The 22,366-nt window shown below is 42.3% G+C and overlaps 1 protein-coding gene across 8 annotated transcripts in view; it reads right to left on the bottom strand.

Moving 5' to 3' along the window:
- Nucleotides 1-22,366, bottom strand: part of Nedd4 (NEDD4 E3 ubiquitin protein ligase) — a 96,612-nt gene that overhangs the window by 58,038 nt on the left and 16,208 nt on the right. For 5 of the 8 annotated variants that reach the window (XM_038321084.1, XM_038321087.1, XM_038321086.1 and 2 more), the window contains exon 1: nucleotides 4,230-5,675. In XM_038321084.1, coding sequence (XP_038177012.1) covers nucleotides 4,230-5,675 — 1,446 coding nt within the window. Of the gene's footprint in view, nucleotides 1-4,229; nucleotides 5,676-14,092; nucleotides 14,147-22,366 lie in introns of those variants that run through there. The other 3 variants (XM_042054619.1, XM_038321090.2, XM_038321091.1) reach the window with 1 other exon arrangement.

The raw sequence follows: 22,366 nt of genomic DNA, 5'->3' as shown, positions 1-22,366 counted from the left end.
ACAGAAGATCTGAGCTGGGTTCCCAGCACCCACATCAGGTGGCTCACATTCACCTCCAACTCCAGGGGATTTGAGATCTCTCAAGACACCGGCACTCACATACACATAGCCACACAGACACACACACACAGACACACACACACACACACACACTTAAAATTATTTAAATAAAACAAAGATGTCTACTGACAATGCTCTGTTAGCAGGATACAAAGGACTCTCAACTCCTACGCCAACCCAAGCATCACCTCCTTCCATGCCCTCTGTGCCTCTCATTTGAGTCCCACTGAGCAACATGCACATCCCTGGCCTTCATGCACCGAGGCTTCTGCCTAAAGCACCGTTTCTCACTAGAAGGCATTTCCTGTGGCAACGCCTGAGACATTTTCAGCTGGTGCTCTGACATCTAGTGTGTGATAGGCCACTACAGTACACAAGACAGCCCCACCCCCAACAAGAGAATTATCTGGCCCCAAACATAAACAGTACTGAGATGAGAATCCCTGCCCTGGAATATCAGTCTGGACTTTCCTGGTAAACATCAACTCACTTATCAAGACGCAGCTCTTGTGCTACCCACCTCCTCTGTGCAGACTAACAGGCCCCTTCAATGCCACACTTCCTTGTCACAAACCCTCTATCTCAGCATGTCACACATTCATTAGTGACAGTTAAATTTTACTGTTTGTCTCTGTTACTATAATGCTGCTGTCCCCTTAAACAAAGATCATACTTTATTCACCTTTTATTGTCAGTGCCCAATATTTAAATGTGCACTAAATGAATGTGAAATGATGTATCTGCAGAGAATACATAGTATCTCCAAGCAAATACTCCAGGCCCAAATACCTCTGAAGTCATTATTATAACTCTTCAGTTCTAAGAAACATTCTTTTTGACCAAATTCCTATGTTGTATCACAGTTCCAGCATTGATGTGTATTTATACACCCTCCCCCTACCAGAATTTCTCTGTAGCTTTGGAGCAAGTCTCGGAAACTAGCTCTTGTAGACTGGGCTGGCCTCGAACTCAAAGAGATCTGCCTGCCACTATCTCCTGAGTGCTGGAATTAAAGGTGTGCACCACCAACTTCAGGCTATATCATTTTTTAGGAAAGATTAAGTGTTTTTTAAGCTAGACTTAATATCCATGAAATTATGTAAAATATAAAATACTGCAAAAAATAATGCATGCTAAAATATGCAAATCTTTAAAACACTGATCTTAAGAGTAATTGTTTTTTTAAATATTTTATTTATTTATTTATTTATTTATTTATTAATTACGTATACAATATTCTGCCTACATGTATGCCTGCACGCCGGAAGAGGACACCAGACCTCATTACAGATGGTTGTGAGCCACAATGTGGTTGCTGGGAATTGAACTCAGAACCTTTGGAAGAGCAGCCAGTGCTCTTAACCGCTGAGCCATCTCTCCAGCCCCTCAAAGAAATTATTGAATTGTATCGTCTTGAGATTAATAATGATGAAAACTAAGACATAAAAATATTTTAAGATCTACTCCTTTAGGCTTAAGCGATATATTTATCTAGGGTACTTAAGCACTAGACAACAAACAGAAAACCTTTATTTAAAAAAAAAAAGGAAAACAATAAAGTTTTTAACAGAAATGTGAACACAGACGGACAACGGAAGGCACATCCAAACCAGGGTTGAGTTCGAGGTTCACTAAACAGGGCAATGGAGCCTTTGGGCATCCTAACAACACAACAACAGAGATTCAGAACATAACACACAGGGAAAGGGAACTAAAAACAAACTAACTCCAGATTTTAGAATCAAAATTAAGTTCAGAACTGTCCTTTAGCTCCTCAGTCTATTTCTTGATTAAGCTGACAGACTACTACAGTCATCAATGAAACACCAAACCTCTCTTGGTGGGTCACGGGCCATCACTATTGCCTCTACCTGCCTAAGACTGCATTTCAAGTGCACTCAGAAAACACGGGAGACATCATGGTGAGGTTTCAAGAGCCGGTCTCCAGTCTTAGCTGTAAGGACAAAGGACAGCCTGTGAAGAGCCCATTTCTAGTCTTAGCTGTAGGGACAAAGGACAGCCTGTGTTTTAGACACAGGTTACAAGCCTTCCCTGGACATTAAACATTGGTCATTTACGAGCTGGGATCCTAAGAGAATAAACTCGACACTGGGCTGCTGGGAACTGGTAGCTGAACACACGAGCAGAGAAACGGGAGGCCTCTCTACCTCAGACACCGGGGTCTCTGACCAAAGCAGTTATTTGATTTCACCACTGCTCAGGACAGACAGCTGGCATCACCAAGAGCGACTCCAGTATCAACTTGTTAAATGTGAATGCAGACTCAGCATCTCTGAACATGAACCCAGACTAAGTGGAGACATGAGAAATATTTTGGGAGCTGTTTATTTATAAGTGAGTTACAATAAACCACTATAATTAGATTAATATATCATTATTGATAAACACAGTATAACTTCCATGTTTAGAAAAGGAATTAGTATAAGCCCTCAATTTGCCATTTATCAGTGAGATCAAATTAGACACAATAGGCAACAAGTATAACTTATATTGCTTTTAGGATTTTTATAAGGAAATTTCTCAATGCATGTTGAAGAACAATTTAAAGTTCTCAGACACATGATACTTTCTGGACTCTCACAACCAACAGAGTTTAGGCAAAGCTAGGCATAAGGTTGTCACAAAGCAGTATTTGTTAGTTTGCTAGAAAGTTTAAAGGTCCATGAAAACATATATCCTTAGCAATGCCTAGCACTTAGTTTACGCTTCAATGGCTACATTTAAAGTGTCCTTTACAAAGGGTAACGGTTCCAAAATGACAGCTGTCTTAGGGTTAGTTCTATAATTTTTTCCAGGTTCATGACTTCTTCAGCTTGCTTTTAAATAAGTTTGTAACACTGATTGAGTCAACAGATTATAATGTTACTTCAAGCCTCCAGTTCTCCTCTTTTTGGTGTGGTGGTGGTGGGGGGGAATTAAACTGATTATAATGCCCTAAAAACTGCTTTAGAAGAATCTGTAACACAGATCAGAATTTGGAATCTAACCCCTCTTTATCACAGTAAAGTAACTGCAGAGATTAACCTTGGGAACAGTGATTGTACTTAACAGATTTCCAGAGAAGAACCAATTACCTAATTCTCTAGCTCCATTTGTCTAGTAGTTATCTGAATTCCCCCTAACATTTAATATAGATATTGGATATTAGGAAAACAGATAAGGTGTTGTCCCCTACCTTCAAAAAAAATAAATAAAAAAGAATTTAAAAAAATCCTATGTGCTGTCTGTCAATCTAGAGTTAATGTAGTCAGAAAAAACAATTAAATTTCCTGGAATTTAGCAAGACCTTCCAAATACAGAAATTTTAAAGGCAACTTTAGTTCAAAACACTTTAAATGCTTTGGAAAGGCCAAGTTACACAGAGAGCCAATCTGGCTCCAATCTGTTAAATTACTAATAAAATAAAGCAACACTGTCAAAACAACAAACTAGTGTAGCAAATAGGAAATTATAGGAATGACCTACTAAGTTTAAACCAATTCAAACTCATAAAACTTAGGAATCAATAGTGTTGAAAATGTTACATTTGGGAGGCGGCACTAACCGGGAACTCAAAAAAAAACAGGGTGGAACAACGTTCCTGTGGTTACGGTATATATAAATGCAAAACCCATTTATTTTTCCTCTCCTTAAAACATGCAGTATAACAGACTTTTTATCGTCGATCTTAGAAATACATGCATTTTAAAGGCATTTATTTCTTCTGCGTTCATGTATAAGCAGGCAGTCACATTTTTGTGTCTGGGGCTTACATTTTTTGGAAGGAACTCTATCGCGGCTTTATTTCACAATGATTATGGAGGGGAGAGAAGGAAATGGCCATTTCTTAAGGTGGGAAGAGTGCACATGGGGCCGTGCATAAAAAAAAAAAACACACACACACACCAGAATCGAGTGTTATGAGACCCAGCCAGTTCTAGAAGAATTTTATGATGTAAATCACCGAGGAAAGGTGTTTTAGCAGTTTATCCACTGGTTAAAGAGTGGAAAACGACGAAGAGTTCTTCAGATTCACAAACAGAAAGTCGATACTTTCCAAATACTCCCCCACTAAGGGCCGGAAGGTAAGGATACCGTTATAACCGGCTATAACCAACAGTTTCAATAGTTCACTCGAACGAAATCAGTGTTTAGCAAGACTGAAAGACACTTACCTCGCCAGACAGCTCATTTGCCAAGTGTCTCTCTCTCCACAAACTATCAACTTTACCGTCATTCCCAGACGCAAACTTTATGAGTAACTGAGATGGTCCCCCCTTGGAACAACTGTGCTTCAGGCTGGACAGACAGGAAATACTCGGGTATGTCCCTCCCAGTGAAGCACTTCTTTGTAAAGCAGCATGGCTTTTGCTTATCTGTGAATTTGGTCTTTCCAACTCTCCAGGGATATTTCTATGGTAATCCATGTCTGGTGTGGCCGGTGAGCAAGGGGCTGCCCTCTGCCTGAGTACGGCATGGTCCGAATCGGGCTGGAGCTGGAGCTCTGACCGCTCAGATATGCAGCCACCACGTGAGTTTTCACAGCCTGACACGGTTGGTTTCTGTTGGGTCCAGTGCACTGACACACAGGAAAATCCCTCAGGCAGCTTCTCACACACCGTCTGTTTGGGCCTATTGTTTGAAATGACAATTTTATTTTGCAGTGAGCTCTTGATGTGGAGCGGCCGTACATCTCTGGCTTCCCCAGGAGTACAAACCATTTTGGACAATCGAACCCCATTGACAGCTGTCGACAGAAAGCCTTTGGTACCAGCTCCATCTTCATGATGTGCAGTTTCAGTAGGAGATACAACCAGCTGGTGTGAGGTCTGGTAGGCACCCCTGTTTGTCGGGGATGCTGGTGGGGTGTTGGAAGGACTCCTGGGGAAAATGACCAAGGACGTGCAGCGTTTCAGTGGGACCTTCGGATTCCTGCTCACCGGCAATTTCATAATCTCTGCTCCATGATCCAGATCCTCCTGGGTGAAGGGAAGCCCACTGGGACTTCTGCACAGAACTTCACGGGGAATAGAGCTGACTGGCACACTGCTGTTGGAGGTGCTGTCGGAAGGTAAATTTCCACTAAAAAAGGTCTCATAACCGCTACTGTCGCTGACAACACTGCTGGTGTAGGAGCCTCCACTTGTGATGCTTGCACACGACCCATAGTCACTGCCACTGCTGCTGTAAGACCCACTATCGCTGGCTGAGAAGTTACTGATGCTGCCGCTGCACACGGCAGAAGGACCTAAGAGGTTGCCATCACTGGCACTGGGCAGTTCACCATGAACCCCGATGCTGCTGCAAATACCATCCTTCAAAGCACAGGTAAAGGAAGCATCATCCCTGTCAGCCACGGCAGCGCTGGATGGAAGATCCCCTCCGTACCTGGGCTGCAGCGAGATCTGCAGGCAGCTGCTTTTTTTGCCACTACTTTCAGAGGATCTTTGCTCTATCCACGGAGCCAGTGGTGTCTGTCTGGGGATCAGCCTCATTTGAACAACGCTGGCCACTGAGATTCGGGGCGGTCTCTCCAGGTCATCTCCGGAGGGCTCCGACAGAGGGTAAGTCTTGCTTCTCCTGGCTGCGAAGTGCAATCGTAAACTCTGTGCCATTTGTTCTCATTTCCAAGCATGTTCAGGGCTGAGAGTCAAAACAAAGATCTCTGTCTGTAGACGGGCTAGCAGCAGCTGTGCTGCACCCAGAGGAAAAACCATCCGTGGCGTGAGAAAAGCTGGTCAGGAGGCGTCTTGAACCTTTAGGACAACGTAAGATACCCGATTTCATAGAAAAGGACGACCCATGCCGAGGACTGACATTTCCCAAGTGTCTAGAATCGCCCGTAGTCAGAACGCCTTCACTGACAAAGCACTTGATTTCCAGCGACCTTTAAGCTGAGCTCAGCTGCAGCCCTGACTCAAACACAGCCAACCTTGTTTCAATTATACCTTCGCCAATTTGCATGAATGAGTAACGCAAGAACAACAAGCTTCTTGCATTTCAACTTGAAACTGTGTTTTTCACCCCAGCCCTACAAAACGAACATTTAACTCCAGAAATCTCAGTGCCTGTGCTTTCCCCCAGTGATCCTGACCACTAATATTTTCACCCAAAGGTATAGGATTACAGGAAGTGGGTAGGAATAAAACCCGTGTGATTGAGTATCAAATTGAAGATTGAATTTCCAAATAGTAGCCATACTGAGGGATTTAGTCAGGTTAGTTAATGCTGGGAATATGAACTGTAATTTTTTTTAAAGAGTAAGTACAAACAGTTAAATACAATTGGAAATGTGAAAACTTTGGGGGGAGGAAACTTAGCATTAAATTAAACAGATAAATATTTTAGCAAAACACAATTATGAAAGTGAAAGTTGACAGGCTGAACTACAAATCGAGCCTCGTAGCACTGCTGTGAACACTGAACAACCTCCTCAAGGGAAATTTTTTAAAAAGGCCAAAGAGAAGCTGTCACCAACCATTTTGTCCTGTAATTTTAAGGCTTTTTGCAGCCAAGTAGTACAGTCTTTAAATGATGCCGTTTATATTTTGACTATTAAAATCCTGCCAAGAAACGGCCTAGGCAAACATTCCATTAAAAATATATGCAGATTAGACAGAAAAGCTATACCCCAATATAGTTTGAACACACTGGTTATTTTATTCAACTGCGTGCAATTCATTCACTTAAAGAGAGAGTGTTGTGGTAAGTAAAGAAGTCTAAAGAGGATTTAACACGTCAAATAAACATATCTCAATGCCAATTCTGTTCTGAAGGAGTTCTCTGCTGGCCCCTACCGGTGCTTTGAAACAAGCCATGCAGCTGTTAGATACCTATAAAGAAATACAAACCATGCCACATATTTTATTACATAAACAAAGCGGGCACTTGTTTACATTTCTGCCTGCTAGCACTGCCTTTGAGGTGGAATTACAAGTGCTGATAAAGCTCTCACAGCAGCCAACAGTAGACAGCCTGTCCTCCAGAGGCTGTGATTCTGTGTATATAGAGATATATATTTCTGATTCGTGTTTACATAACCTTTACTGTATTTTCAGCTTACTCGGCAATAAAAGCTGAATATTTTAATCTCTCTCCCAAATGTCAGAGACCAAGGTTGGTATTCTATTTGAGAGAAACAAATTTATTTTTAAATAATACTCTAGGGTATATTTAAACCCCTTACCTGAATTTTATAGCAAGAACTCCAGCAATAAATATATACTGGCTCATTCATAGGAAAAGTGAAAAGAAAATGGTTCAGTTGTTTACACCACATGGTACTACACCCAAGTTGTATTTTTCTAACTAAGTTTTTTTTCCCTAAGTAAAAGCAAATATGTAAAACATATACTCATACTTTGTTTGAAAAAGAAAACTGCTTAAGTTAGATCTGTTTTTAATCCAAATTTTCTATGAGTATTTTTAACCAGTTAAGACATAACAAACTAGAATTTGTTAATTTTATTTGACTGGAATAACACATCGCACTTTAGAAGGTGCATAATAGTTTAATAATACGATAATTATGCTCTAGTTTAATACAAGCCATTATGCCTTTACACACTTCAGTAAATAATCCTTTATTATTACTCTTTCTGTAACAAAGGAAAAGTCCTACCCTTGCTTCTTCCTTCTAACTTTCTTTTTGGATTAAATTAGGAGTTTGCCATCTTAAATGGGTCACTTGTAATTGGATAATCAGTAAGATCGAAATACACAGGCCTCAGGACAGTTATCAAGAAAAAAGTCTGATTATTAATATAAAACAATTCCAGATGTTTTCTCCTTGACAAACAGCTTAGCAATGAGATCTCAAGCTTCTAGACTGTGAGGACCATAACCAGGCTCCCCCTGCCCCTTCTGATCCTATTGAGCATAAAACAGGCACCAAGTTACTCCAGCTGGGGGGGAGGGTGATGGGTAGATACTGTCACGGTAGCCACCTTGAATATCCAATTTTTTTTCTTTAAACTAAAAGTGGGTTTTTGTTTGTTTATGTCGATCCAAGCCTCAGTTGGTAGAGTGCTTGTCTAACATGCATGAAGCCCTAGATGCGATCGATTCCTAGTGTTCTATAAACCTGGTATGGTGGCAAACAAAGTAATCCCAGCACTCAGGAAGTGGAGACAGAAGGATGAGAAGTTCAAGATCATCCTCCAGTACATGGTTAGTTTGAGTACAACCTGGGCTACATGAGATGTTGTCTCAACGACAACAAAAAGACAACCCAGCTGCAACTTCTAAAGCACTATTTAAAAGCTCTACAGGTAGATGAGAAGCAATGAATGAATGACACGTGACGAATTCAGAGAAAAGATAGCCAAAGAAGAGTCGGGAGACATCATGTGTTGAAATCCCAAAATGCTGAATAGCCTACATCGTGAGCTCAGGTCTAAAGCAGAGGGAGCCACACAGCACAGTTAGCAGGGCCAGTGTCAACTCTGACCTCAAGCCAGGGAACAGGATGTGCTGGCAGCCTCATCTGGGAGGACCCTGAGCTTGTCCCGTAGAAATCCAGAGTCTGGAAAGAAATGGACGGTGCCTGAGGACTGGAGCTTGGATCCTCACTTGGAGCTTTTTGGTCACTGACAGGTGGGCAGTGCCGAGGATGGCCCTGCCTCTGAACTGTTTGGTCAGTGGTTATTTCCACATAGAATAAAGTTATCATGTACGCTTGACGGGCACTAGCGAGGTGATGCTCATTGTAGATGAACCTTGAGGACTGGGATCTACTGTGGCAAGTAACTGTACCTATGAATTTGACCACATTCTGACACTTGGCTGTTTGGTTAAATTCCAATCTACACATTGCTGAAGATGTGAAGCTGAAGACCAGTAGCCTTTTAGTAAAGCAGACAGCCTTCCAGTGTGAGTGAGCCTTATCCACCAACTGAAGGCCTCAACAGAGAAGGCAGGTTTCTCAAAGACGTAATTTTGTTTGTTTGTTTTTAATCTTTTTTTGTTTATTTTTTTGCTTTTGTTTATGGAGACAGGGTTTCTCTGTGTAGCCCTGGCTGTCCTGGAATTCGCTCTCTAGACCAGGCTGGCCTTGAACTCACAGAGATCCACCAGCCTCTGCCTTCTGAGTGCTGAATTAAAGGCTTGTGCCAGCATTAGCTGGCTCGTTTGGGTTTTTAAAGACTTATTTTTAATATTTTAAATTCGGCATGTGTGTGTGCGTGTTTGTGCATGTGCATGTAAGTGTTGTATCCTCAGAGGCCTAAGAGTCCCCTGGAGCTGGAGGGACAGGCAGTTGTGTGTTGCCTGACATGGGCGCTAAGAGCTGAACTCAGATCCTCAGCATCTACTCCTAACCATCAAGCCATTTCTCCAGCCTCCAAAAGGAGCTACTTCGGGCTCCAATAGAAAAATTCTACCTACATTCATCTCCCCTAGGGCCTGTCAGTTTGTACAAGCCTGTAAACCAGTCCCTCAAAATCTCCCCCCTCTCAGACTCAGTGAGAATAACCACTAAGGTGCACAGGTATGCTTTTGAGACTGTTGACATGCAGGTTCCTGCGCGCTGTCTTATTTTTGTTTCGCTCGCTGTCTTCAGGCACATCATCCTGAAAGCATATTGCCCCTCCAGATAACACTAAGAACATCAACCGCCATGACCACCATCACCTCAAGCCTTGAAACCAGCTCTCTACATACCACACACACACACACACACACACACACACGTATAAATGTAGCCCTATTTTTTCTCAAAAGCAAGTGTCATGTATGATTTGGGAAAGATTTTCCAGACGATTGGAAATTATTTCTACTTAAGATTATACTTGTGCTCTCCACCCTACTTTTCCCAAAGAGATTTGCTAAGCAAGTCAGTTTCAAGGACTGACATTCACAGTGGTGGAGGTCTGTTGCTGGATGCCCAGCCTGGTGGTTATGACTCCCACCGCACTGTAGGTGACATCAGAGCTTCAGTTGTGTGCTGAGGAGTGGGTGGTGTTCAGCACAACACTCTAGTTTTTTTTCTGGCCCTGATAGATGCTCACAATCACTTCTTGAGAAATATCTATTTCCAGCACACATGAAGATCGACACCACAGACACACAACACAAAAGCAGGTACCATGCTAAATGTTACATGACATTTTAAATCTGTACCATCATGAAGAAATTTCTGAGGCTGGGGATGAGACTCAGTGGTGGACTGCTTGTGTAAGATGCAAGAAGCCCAGAGTTTGATCTGCAATTCCACAAACGCCACCTATAATCCCAGCGCTGGGAAGGTGGAGACAGGAGGAGCAGAAGTTTAAGATCATCCTCAGATACCAAAGGAGTCTGAAGTCAGCCTGGGATAGATACAGGAAACCCTGCCTCAGTAGGTAGATGAAACGAAACTGCAGCAGCTGGACTATTAATTATTAATTATTAATACACGGCATCTTTAATCCCAACACTCGTTTGGGAGGCAGAGACAGGCAGATGTCTGTGAGTTCGAGGCTAGTCTGGTTTACACAAAGAGTTCCAAGACAGCGAGAGCGAGATAGTGAGATCTTGTCTAGGGAGAAAAGGAGATTTTTCTGAGTGTTTTTAGAGCCATTATCTTATGTGAAACAGGCAGGGCAAATACTGACATCTGCATTTTTATTTTAAATAATTAATTCTGAAATTTTGGGGTTTTTTTTTTTTTTTTTTTTTGGAGGCAAGATCTCCTATAAGCCCAAGCTCACTCCATGGTTCCTTATATCCTTCTGCCTCTGCTTCCCAAAGGTTGGGATGACAGGCATGCACTTCCATATCCTGTTTCTGGATCTTAATTTTCCAAAGGGAACACTTTCTGATTTGTCTGGGGTTACCACTAATGTGCCAATCAGAGCCAAGACTCTAATGGTACTCCAGAGTTCTTGGAGTGGGATCCATTACATCCTTATTAATAAATGGCTTTGGTTTTAGCTTAAATTTTTAAAATTATTCAGTGTTCAGCCCACAAGAGGGCACCAGATCTCATTACAGATGGTTGTGATCCACCATATGGTTGCTGGGAATTGAATTCAGGACCTCTGGAAAAACAGCCAGTGCTCTTAACCTCTGAGCCAACTCTCCGGACCCCTTATCTTAAATCTATTAATTATTTGGAGCTACCTGGAGAGATAATGCAGCATTTAAGACTGTACACTGCTTTTGCAGAAAACCAGAGTTCAGTTCCCAGCACCCATGCTGGGCAGCTCACAACTGACTGTAACTCCTGCCTCAGGGGTATCTAATGCCCTCTTCTGTCCTCTGAGGGCACTGCACAAAGGTGTACAAACGCACATAGTTAAAAGAATAAAAATATTTTTTAAAGTGCTAAAGTTTTAAGTGCCTCATTTATCATCTAGAAGTGTTTAATCACTAATACCAAAGGCATTTTCTCCTCCCAGCTCTGCACGGCACACAGTAGAGCACCAAATACAAAGTGTTTGACAAGCAGTGATTTTGGGAATGAAGAAACAGTCACACCCTGTGACAGACCCTCGAAGGAAGGACTAGACAACCAGGCAAAGGGGAAAGCGGGCGCTGTCCTTCCTTATGGATGACATCCAAATAAATAAAGTAGTACATACCCAAGGATCAGGCAGAGTCACTTCAGCATGAACACCAGCAGGGAAAGAACAGTGATGTCAAAGTAACCAGAAATTCAGCTCCCAAATCCCCAACCTAGAGACTCACTCAAATCTGAGCGCAAGAAGACACCAAGGACGCCTATCAATCAGTAACAAGGAAAGCAATTCGAAACAAGACTCAATTATCATTTCTTGAAAAGAAAAAAAATTACACCATATAATAGCTTATTTTTTAAAAAGCAGTTTCATTTAAAAATTATTTATTTGTATATGTGTGTGTGTGTATGTGAGTTAATGATACATGTATGTGCAGATACACACAGAAGAGTGGGTGTGCTCTATCATCCTTCACTTACTCCTGTAAGAGTCTCCTTTCTAGTCCAGGTCTCATGGCTTCACTGGCAGACTGGAAGTCAGCCATTGGCAGCAATCCTCCTCCTGTCTCCACTCTGCTCTGAGTAGGGTACTGGCCTCTGCACGGCATCTGCAGGACCCTGGTCTGCTATCCCGGTACTGAGATCCACACTCTGGCTCTCACGACTCTACAGCCAGCTCTTTTAACACTATGCCATTTCTCACGTCCTTTGTTAGTTAAAAAAGTGAGTCAGATTATTTAATTACTCTTTTGGTGTTTATATAATAACCAAAACATACTGATACCTTGACCCTACTTTTATGTGTGTTAAGGTTCGTATCTGAAGTGTGTCGAAAGCTCATGTGCAAAAGATGGATCTTCTGCACTAGTGTTCACAGCCAGGATGTGACTGGAGCATGCGCACCAGTGCTCAGAGCCTGGATGTGACCGGAGCATCACAAGATTCATTTACATTCATTTAACTCATCAGTGGATTCATTTACACATTCACAGCTGGGTTTGGAGGTAGGGACTCCAACACGAAAATGACCCTGCCCCCACCCCTCATCTCACCCCCATGAAAGCGAGCCATTCTGTTCTAGCAGATGTTTCTCCCATGATGCTCCCTCTCATCACAGGCCCCCAAGCAGTCCTAAGAGCCCAGGGACTAAAACCCCTAAAAGCATGAGCCGAGTAAGCCTGTCTTCCTTTTGGTAGATTTTCTCAGATATTTTGTCAATGAGCTGGAAAGCTAACTAACACACTCCACATGTTCAGACCTTACAGGTATAAAATATAAATGTAAGCCACCCAGGGGAAGGTCTGAAAAGGCGTCCTAAAGAGGGAAAAAGAGGAAAGTTACAGAGCTTCCAGATGTTTTCTCAGGAAGGCAGGAGGCAAAGTCATCATTTTACAAAAATGAAACCAGGCTGAGCACGGAGATTCAGGCCTATAATCCAGCACTTAGAAGGCACAAATAGGAGAGTCACTGCAAATTCATGGCTAGCCTAATCTACAGAGTGAGTTCCAGAAGAGCCAGCGATACTTGGGGAGACTCTGTCTCAAAAACAAAAACACAAGAACAAAGGCAGTAAGGTCTGGCTCTGCTTTGGCTTTGGGAATGGAGCTCACCCTCTTAGTGTGCACAGGCTTGCAGAAGAGGTCGACGTGGGATTCTCCTCTGTATGCTGTGATCACCATTAATGAATAAAGAAACTGCTCTGGACCTACAGCAGGGCAGAACCTAGCTAGGTGGGGAAAGCTAAACTGGACGCTGGGAGGAAGAAGGGCAGAGTCAGGGTGAAGACATGTAGCCCCACTGGACAGACGCCAGAACTTTAGCCAATAAGCCAGTCACTTGGCGATACACAGATTACTAGAAATGGGTTAAATTAAGATGTAAGAGTTAGCCAATAAGAAGTTAGAGCTAATCTTGTAAATAATATAGTTTCTGTGTGGTTATTTCAGGGCTGAGCTGCTGAGCAGCCAGGAACCAATAAGTGGCCTTTTTACAGCAGGTAAACTCCAGAAAAGCTACCATCAGAGCTGTTTTAGTCCTAGTGCCTGTATAAAAGGATGGGTGTAGTGGTACACACTTGTACCTCCAGCACTGGAAGACAGGAGGTGGAACTGGGCACGTTCCAGGACACTCAGAAGTATAGCTAGCCTTGTCTACCTAGCAAAGCACCAAGCCAACAGGACCCTGTCTCAAAATAAAAAAGTTGTGTGGCCCCTAAGGACTGACATCGGAGGTTGTTCTCCGACCTCCGCTGAAACTGGTGGGGACACACACTCACTCACACGCAGGGAGGTGGGAGGACAGAGCACTGTAACACTGTGCTCATATACACAACTGCGGAGAGGGTGGGAGTCAGCGGACGTGGCATGGAAAACAGAAGAGGGGCTTCCCCTTCCCCGTTTTCTGCCACACAGGCTCTCAGGGAAACTTTACAGTCTAGACAGCCAAGAGAGCAGCTTAGGAACAGAATGGAATGGTTAGGATCAACTCCAGGAGAGAGGAAAGAAAAACACTGCACCTCCATAAGCAGGCTCCTGAACCCTCCTCCCCCACCACTCTCCCGCATCCTTCACACTCATGCGGCGTGACTCGACTTACCAACCGATTTTCATCAAACACTTCGAAAAGAAGCCGGTGCTGCTGTGGAAGGACCTAAGTGAGAGAAACAGCCTTTCTTTAACATCACGGACATCGAGCCCCAGAGGCCAAGAAACATCTTCAAAATGTGGCAGTTTGGTGACCCAGTGATGTAGTTAAATTACAGATAGGCCAGACTCACGTCACCCATGGTCTCCTGAGTTCAAACACTTTTGTTGTTGCAACAGTATATAGAATTTTTCAAAGCTAATGTCTTCTATTTTTGATGAAATATTCCAATAGTTAAAATCTACTTAATATCAAACATAAACAAAACTATTTTTTTATAAACCAGAGGTGATGTTATATAGAAATACATTTAGGCAGGGCATGATGGTGTATACCTCTAATCCCAACACTCTGGAGCAGAGACACACAAATCTTTGTGAGTTCTGGGCTGGCCTAGTATACAAGATAAGTCCCGGGCTAACCAGGGCTACACGGTGAGACTCTGTCTCAAAAAGCAAGCAAAAAATGTATTTAGGAAGGAGTTCAGTGGATACAATACTCGCTATACAAGCATGAAGTCCTGGACACCATACTTACAGACTAGGATCCCTTCATAGGGCACGATGACACTCACAGTGGGATCAATCTTCCTGAATCAATCATCAAGACAATCTCCCACAAACATGCCGACAAACCAGCCCAATCTAGATAATCTCTCATTGAGACACCCTTCCCAAGTGACTTTAGATTGTATTTTGGGGAAGGAGTGCTTAGAGACAGAGTTTCTCTGTGAATCCTTGGCTATTCTAGAACTCACTCCATAGGCCAGTCTGGCCTCAAACTCAGTGATCCTCCTGACTCTGCCTCGTGAGTGCTGGGATTAAAGAAAGGTGTGTGCCACCACTGTGCGGCAGACTTTACGTTGTATTAAGTTGGCAAAGATAACCATCACATCAGTCAAAGAACAAAGTGTTAAAAAATGAAGGAGGCCCCTTCTACAAATGATAGTGCATTTCATGTAATATCCTTACCTCTGGATGGTCACACAGCTGCACACACATGCGTGCATGCACGCGAGCGCACACACACACACACACACACACACAAGACTTGAGATCTCTTTGTATCTGATTTCAGGAAGGTAGTCAGCTCAGGATACACAAAATATAAACAACAACCAAAACCGTAAAATGTAATCTCTGAATGTATATGCACTTTATATACAGAAGCAATGTCAAGTTTTTCATTTTATAACTGCTAAGTATGATTAGATCATCAGAAATCATAACTGTTAAGGGCTGGAAAGTGGTTCAGTGGTGGAGAGCACTTGATGCTCTGCCAGGACTCTAGTTCACTTTCCGGCATACACGTGGCAATTTACAACTGCCATAACTCCAGTTCCATGGATACAACACCCTCTTCTGGCCTTGCAGGCTCCTGCGTGGTACACACAAACGTACACAGGCTCACCCACAAACACGCAAGTAAAGTAATGAAAGTAAAAATAAATCATAGATGCTTCCCAAAGGGAAGGAAGTAGTTAAGGTAACAAAAGAAAACTATAAGCAGCATCCTTAGAGATGCTTAGGACACTCACAAGCATAAACAAATGCAAACCAGTACACTACAGAATGAGTTTCCAGAAAACAAGGGCTGTTGGACTTATATAGAAATGGTTTAAGGTGAATATGTGGTGGTCTCTCAAAATACAGAAGAAAATGAAAAGCTGAAGAAGAAAAAAAATAAAGAAAAGGAGTTGGGGATTTAGCTTGGGCAAGGTCCTGGGTTTTGTCCTAAGCTGGGGGTATGGGGTGGGGGAGAAAAAATAACAAGTCTGGCCACGGTGGTGCAAACCTTTAATCCCAGCACTCGGGCAGAGGCAGGCAGATCTCTGTGAGTTTGAAGCCAGCTTGGTCTACGGAGCAAGTTCCAGGACAGTCAAGGCTATAGAGAGAAACCCTGTCTAAAAAAAAAAAAAAAAGGAAAAAAGAAAGGAAGGAAGAGAAAGAAAGACCTTCTGAATAGATTCTAATCAAAGAATTAAGTCTTATTGATCTAAAACAAGGGCTAGGCAAAATATAATGTGTGCATCTGTGCTGTATGCACGTGTGCATATGTGTATGCAAATGTGCTAACCTATTCCATGTTTGTGGAGGTCAGAAGTGGATGTCAGGTACCTTCTTCAACCACTTATTTTTTGAGAAAGGAACTCTCGCTGAATCTGCAACTTCCCATTTAATCAGGCTGATCAGCTATCAAGCCGTTTATGCCCCTAGCACTGGGGTTCCAGGGATACGTCATCGTACATGGCAATAATTATATTTTTAAATGGTCTTATTGTGTCTATTTACATGTTTGAACTGTGGCTCTGCTACGTTGGACCGACTAATCTCAAAATCCTAGGTTCATGTGATCCTGCTGCCTCAGCTCCTGAATTGTACCATCACATTCCAGCCCAAGCTGCTCTTGAATTTCTGATCCTCCTGGCTCCACCTTATATCTCCTCCACCTGACACCATCAAACCAGGTTTACACTTACATTGTACATGTATATATAAGTAACTACACTAGAGCCTTGACTTTCTCTCCCAGCCCCAAGCACCTACAGTTTTATACCCTGGACCTTTAGGAAAAGTTTTCTGGGATGCAGAAAGAGCTCAGTCAGTAAAATGCTTACCTGCATGCATTAGGACCTAGACTCAATCCCTAGAAGCCACGTAAAAGAGCCAGTCTAGTAAGGTGTGCTTCCAATTCCAGCACAGGGCAAAGGAAACATGCAGATCCCTGGGACTCAGTGACCAGCCAACCTAGCCAGGGACAGATCCTTTTCCAATGAAAAAAGGTGGATGCCTAAGAAACAATACCCGAGATCGTCCTTTGGTCTCTAGACACATGTTGTGCACATGTATTAACACACAAAGGGGTGGGGGAAAGCAAAATCTGCTGACCCACGAAGGGACATTAGCTTCAGGGATCTATTACGTTCTCTCCTACCTATCTAGGTACTGGTATCTATAAGAGATATGAGAAGTCACATTTAAGTGACATTTTTCTGATTTTGTGGATTCACGAAGATGTCAGACCAAAGACTTGAAATCATTTGGGACAGATTGGCAATAAGACTGGACATAAACTCAGCAGTACAGTGCTGGCCTAGCATTTTCAAAACTGCAGATTCAATCCCCAGCAACACACACACCCACCAGCACCACTACCAGTCCACTGTGGGCAGTGCCATTCCCCTAGGCTGGGTACCTCAACTACAGAAAGCAGCAGAACGTTAGACGAGAGCAAACAGCATGACTACTTCACTTCTCTCAGCTCTTGAACATGGATTTTATGTGAACAGTTATTCGAGGTGTAAGCCAAATTACCCCCCCATCCCCTTAAGCTACTTTTGGTCAGGGTGGTTGATCGCAGCAGCTGAAATGAAACTAGAACAGTTCTATTCTCTCATCGTCGACATCTGGTTTTGGTAACAGAGCACTGCTGGCCTCACGTATGAACAAACTGCGGGATGTTCCTTCCTCTTCAATTTTTCACTAGACACTGGCTGAATGTGTGACAGAAGTTAACAGTGGAACTACTGGGATCGAACTCTTCGTTGAATGCTTTTAACTTGAAGTTCAATTTCTTTAAGAGATACAGGACTATCTGGACAACTTATTTCTCTGTAAGTTTTGATAGTTTGTATCTTAAAGGAACTGGCCCACTTCATCTAAATTAACAAATGTATGGGTAGAGAACCGCCAGTTGGCATCCCACATCATGTTTTCACACTGGTGAAGAAATAAGGACATTTCCGTATAAGCAATTCACAATCACCAAGCCAGTGTTACAGAAGATGCTTCAAGGAACACCTTACATAAGAGGTGGAAAGAGAGTCACTCACAAGAGCACAGGAAAAGCCAGGTGGTGGTGGTACATGCCTATAATCCCAGCACTTGGGAGTCTGAGGCAGTTGGATCTCTGTAAGCTTGAGACCAGCCTGATCTACAGAGCTAGTTCCAGGGCAGCTAGGGCTATTAGACAGAGAAACCGTGTCTCAAGAGCACAGGAAAGAATACTGTCAAGAGAGAACTAGATGAACAAAGGAGAGCTAGGAAGGAATCCATAATGTCTAACACGGTAACCAGAGAGATCCTAATAGGAACAGGAAAAGAAAACAAAACAAACAGCAATCCAACCAACCACAAAAACAACCTTAAAATTACAGGACTCAGTACAGGTCACTCTATTATGCCCTCAAATGTAACTGGCTTCAATTCAACAATAATGAGACACAGACTGGCTGAGTGGTTTTAAAAACTACATCTAGGGCTGAAAAGATGGCTCAGAGGTTAAGAGCATTAACTGGTCTTCCAGAGGGCCTGAGTTCAATTCCCAGTGACCACATTGTGGCTCACAACCAACTATAATAAAATCTGATGCCCTCTTCTGATGTGCAGGCAAACATGCAAACAGAACACTCAACACTATACATAATAAATAAATAAATCTTAAAAAACCAAACATAATAAATAAAAAAATCTAAAAAAAACAACCTAAATCTAATGATCTGTTCTTAAACAAACAAACAAACAAACACTCAGGTCCTTTGTAAAACCAAGGATGGGGCAGAGTCTACTGACTGAGATGAAACAGTCCGGAAGCTGGCAGTTCTTCCAGTGTCTGACACGGTAGACTTCGCACCAAAATTAGTCAGCTTTTTTCAAAGATGACTACATACTAAAAAAAGGGAACAATTCATCAAGGAGATGTAATACTTGTAAATATATTTACAGCAAACACCAAGGTTCCCAATTCTACAAAACAAACACAAAGGACACAAACTGTCAGACAGTAATAGTGGGTGATTTGGTCAGTACCGAACCCTCACCTCTGGAAACATTGTCCAAACTAAAAATCAACACAGATAGCTTAGAGTTAAACTCTACCACTGATCAAATTGACTTAGCTGATATCTACCGGACATTCCGCCCAAAAGATACAGGATACACATTCTTCTCAGCAGCCCATAGAACCATTTCTAAAATAAATCACATTCTAGGCCATGAATCCAGACTTACCAATACAAAAGAATCAATATAACCTCTTGCATCTTATCAGCCATAGTGCAATTAAACTAGAAATCAGCAGCAAAAACACACAGCGATTACACAAACACTCAGAGAGACTCCTGAATAACCACTGTACCACTGAAGAAATCGGAAAGCTTCTGGAATCAAGTGAAAATGAAAGCACACTTTTTTAGAACCTTTGGGGTGCAACTAGGGCAGGTCTAAGAGGAAAGTTTACAGGTATGAGTGCTTACATTAAAGTGTGGGGAGGGGGGGGGTCTCATTTGGCTCAGTGGCTAAGAGCACTTGCTGCTCTTCCAGGGCCCGAGCTTAGTTCCTAGCACCCACATCAGGTGGCTCCATGTGGTTTTAACTCCAGCTCCAGGGAATCCTCTGGCCCATTCATTTTCCCATACATACCTACTCATAATTTAAAATAAAAATAAATCTTTTCTTGTAACTCAGAAAGGCTGGCGAGATGGGCAGCTCAGCAGATAGAAGGGCTTGCATGTAGGTCTGACAATCTAGCTTTGATCTCAGGTGGCAATGGATAAACTTCTAAGCATATCTGATCTGCTATTATTAAATCATGAAGATTTAATAATACTCAAAGCCATGTAATCAAGAGTGAAGGGCGATAAACAGTCACCCACCAAGACAGTTCAGAACAAGACAGACCCACTGATGGATCAGACAAACCTTTAAGGAAAGTCAACATTAGTGTTCCTCAGTCTGTTCTACAACGTAGTCAGAGAGGGAACACCACCAAACTCATTCTACAGTGCCAGTGCTATCCCAACACCAAACCCAGAAAAGGATAAAACAAAGAAAGTTATAGATCAATTCTGCAATGAATATAAACAGACAGGCAGACAGACACAGCACACACACACACACACCCCTAAAACTTCTATAAACCAAATTCAAGAATACGACACAAAGGCTGATTTCATTCTGGGGATACATGCTTAGTTCAAAACGTGCAAATCAATGCGCTTCATCAGAACATACACGCAGACCTAAGGGTAGAGATCATAGAATCATCTCAATCAATGAACATACACAGAGATAATGGCAGAAATCATGTGATCATTACAACCAATGCAGAAAGGCCTTTGGCAAGGTTCCCTGAAGAAGCTGCGAGGAGAAAGAAGATACCCTAACATAATAAAGCTGTCACAACAAAACTACAGCCGACATTTTGCTAAACTGATAGCACAGTCCTGAGCCAGACACGGTGCCCACTTTCCACTCTTACTCTGTTTAGAGCTGAGTCTCAGCCCCATCAGTAAGAGGAAGAAGGAGAAGTGAAGCCAAACTGCGGCTCCTTGCAGGTGACCGACCATTACCTAAAAGGCCCTGAAGAGTGCATCAGAAATTCTTTTTTTATAAAATATTTATTTATTTATTTAGTATACAATATTCTGTCTGTGTGTATGCCTGCAGGCCAGAAGAGGGCACCAGACCCCATTACAGGTGGTTGTGAGCCACCATGTAGTTGCTGGGAGTTGAACTCAGGACCTTTGGAAGAGCAGTCAGTGCTCTTAACCTCTGAGCCATCTCTCCAGCCCCATCAGAAAATTCTTAAACCTGGTTAACACTTCAGCAAAGCAGCAGCTACAAAAATCAACATGCAAAAACCAGTAGATTTTCTAGGTACCAGCAGAAATTTGCTTTTTTTTTTTTAAATAAATAAAAAGAAAAAAACCCCAAAAACCTGTGGAGCTAGAGAGAGCTAACTCAGCAGTTAAGAGCATGTGTTGTTCTTGCAGGACCCGGGTCCAGTTCCCAGTACCTCCATGGTGGGTCAAAATGAGTTCCAGAGGATTCCAGTGCCTTCTTTTGACATGTGTGCTTTACATACATGCAAGGAAAACACTCGAACACATAAATTGAATAGATCTAACCAAAAAAAAAATTAAATACCTATGAGGTAAAAGACCTCTACAGTGAAAAGTTCAAGACACTGAAGACACTAGAAAATGGAAAAAAAAAAATCGCCCATATTCAAAGACTAAAGATGTAATGCTGTGAAAATGGGTGTTACTAAAAGCAATCTTCAAAAATCAGTCCCAGCCCCACCAAATGAAATTCTTCACAGAACTAGAAAAAAAAATCCTAAAATCCATGTGGAAATAAAAGGACTTCAAACAGCTAAATCAATCCTATGCCAAAGGAATAATGTCACATAACAAATCACCATGGTACGGGCACCTAAGCAGGTGTGCAGGCCAAGGGAACGGATCAGACACTAAACCCACACAAAGAGCCACCCAATGTTTGACTAGAGTTGAAAACATCCTCTGGAGAGAGCAGTTGCTTTAGTCCTGGGTGGACTCCCAAAGCAGAACAATGAAACAGGCCCTTATCTCTTGTCTTGTGCAAAAATCAATTCAAAAATCCATTACAGACCTAAGGCCAACCCTGAAGTGTTAAAACTGCCCAGGGAACATACTTCAAGGTGCAGGCATAGGCCAGGATCTTCTGGTGCTGATAAAGATGCTAAGTATGTAAGAAATAATAAAAAAAATTGACAAATGGGATTCTATGATGTTAAAAAGCTTCTGCACAGCAAAGAACACCATTGCCAGAGTGAAGAGATCCTGCGGAGTGGGTAAAATGTGTGCCAGCCACACGTCAGATGACACCAATAACACACATGGAGCCCCAGAAAACTAAACTCCAAAAGAATCAACCTGTACAGCCAGGAAGTAGGAAGAGATCTTAAAGGGAGTGGGAAACGGAAAAGGCACTAGTAACCCTGCATTCAGAAGCAGAAAGGGAAAAGGGAGAGTAACTGGGAAAAGGAAGGGTGCCAGCCGGGCAGTGGGCAGGAGCAGGGAATGCCAAGGAAGGCTGTGGGGGTTTGAACATACCACTATGGAATAATTTATTTTGTATGCTAACCTAAAAAATTAATTTAAAAAAAAGATTGTCCTGTATTCTGAAGTCATCAAGGATATTTCTATAGTCAATTTTCACATTTTCTTGTGGTTAAAAAGAATAACAAATAATCTCAAGACAAGTAGAGATGAAGACAAACAGAAGAATTTTAATTTTTAGTTCATTCCTTTCTGTAACATCTTTATGTTAGCGCTTTCATGAAAGTAAATGAATCAAAAATAAAGAAATTGCTTTTAATCTACACAGAGAAGCACTATATCTAAAAACCAAAATAAGCAAATAAATAAAACTGTAAAAAAGACAAATCAGCATTCATCAAAAC

This window comes from Arvicola amphibius, chromosome 3, assembly GCF_903992535.2.
Source record: "Arvicola amphibius chromosome 3, mArvAmp1.2, whole genome shotgun sequence".
Lineage (NCBI taxonomy): Eukaryota > Metazoa > Chordata > Mammalia > Rodentia > Cricetidae > Arvicola > Arvicola amphibius.
Note: the sequence above shows the minus strand (reverse complement) of the source record. Positions and strands in the feature narration are given on the sequence as shown.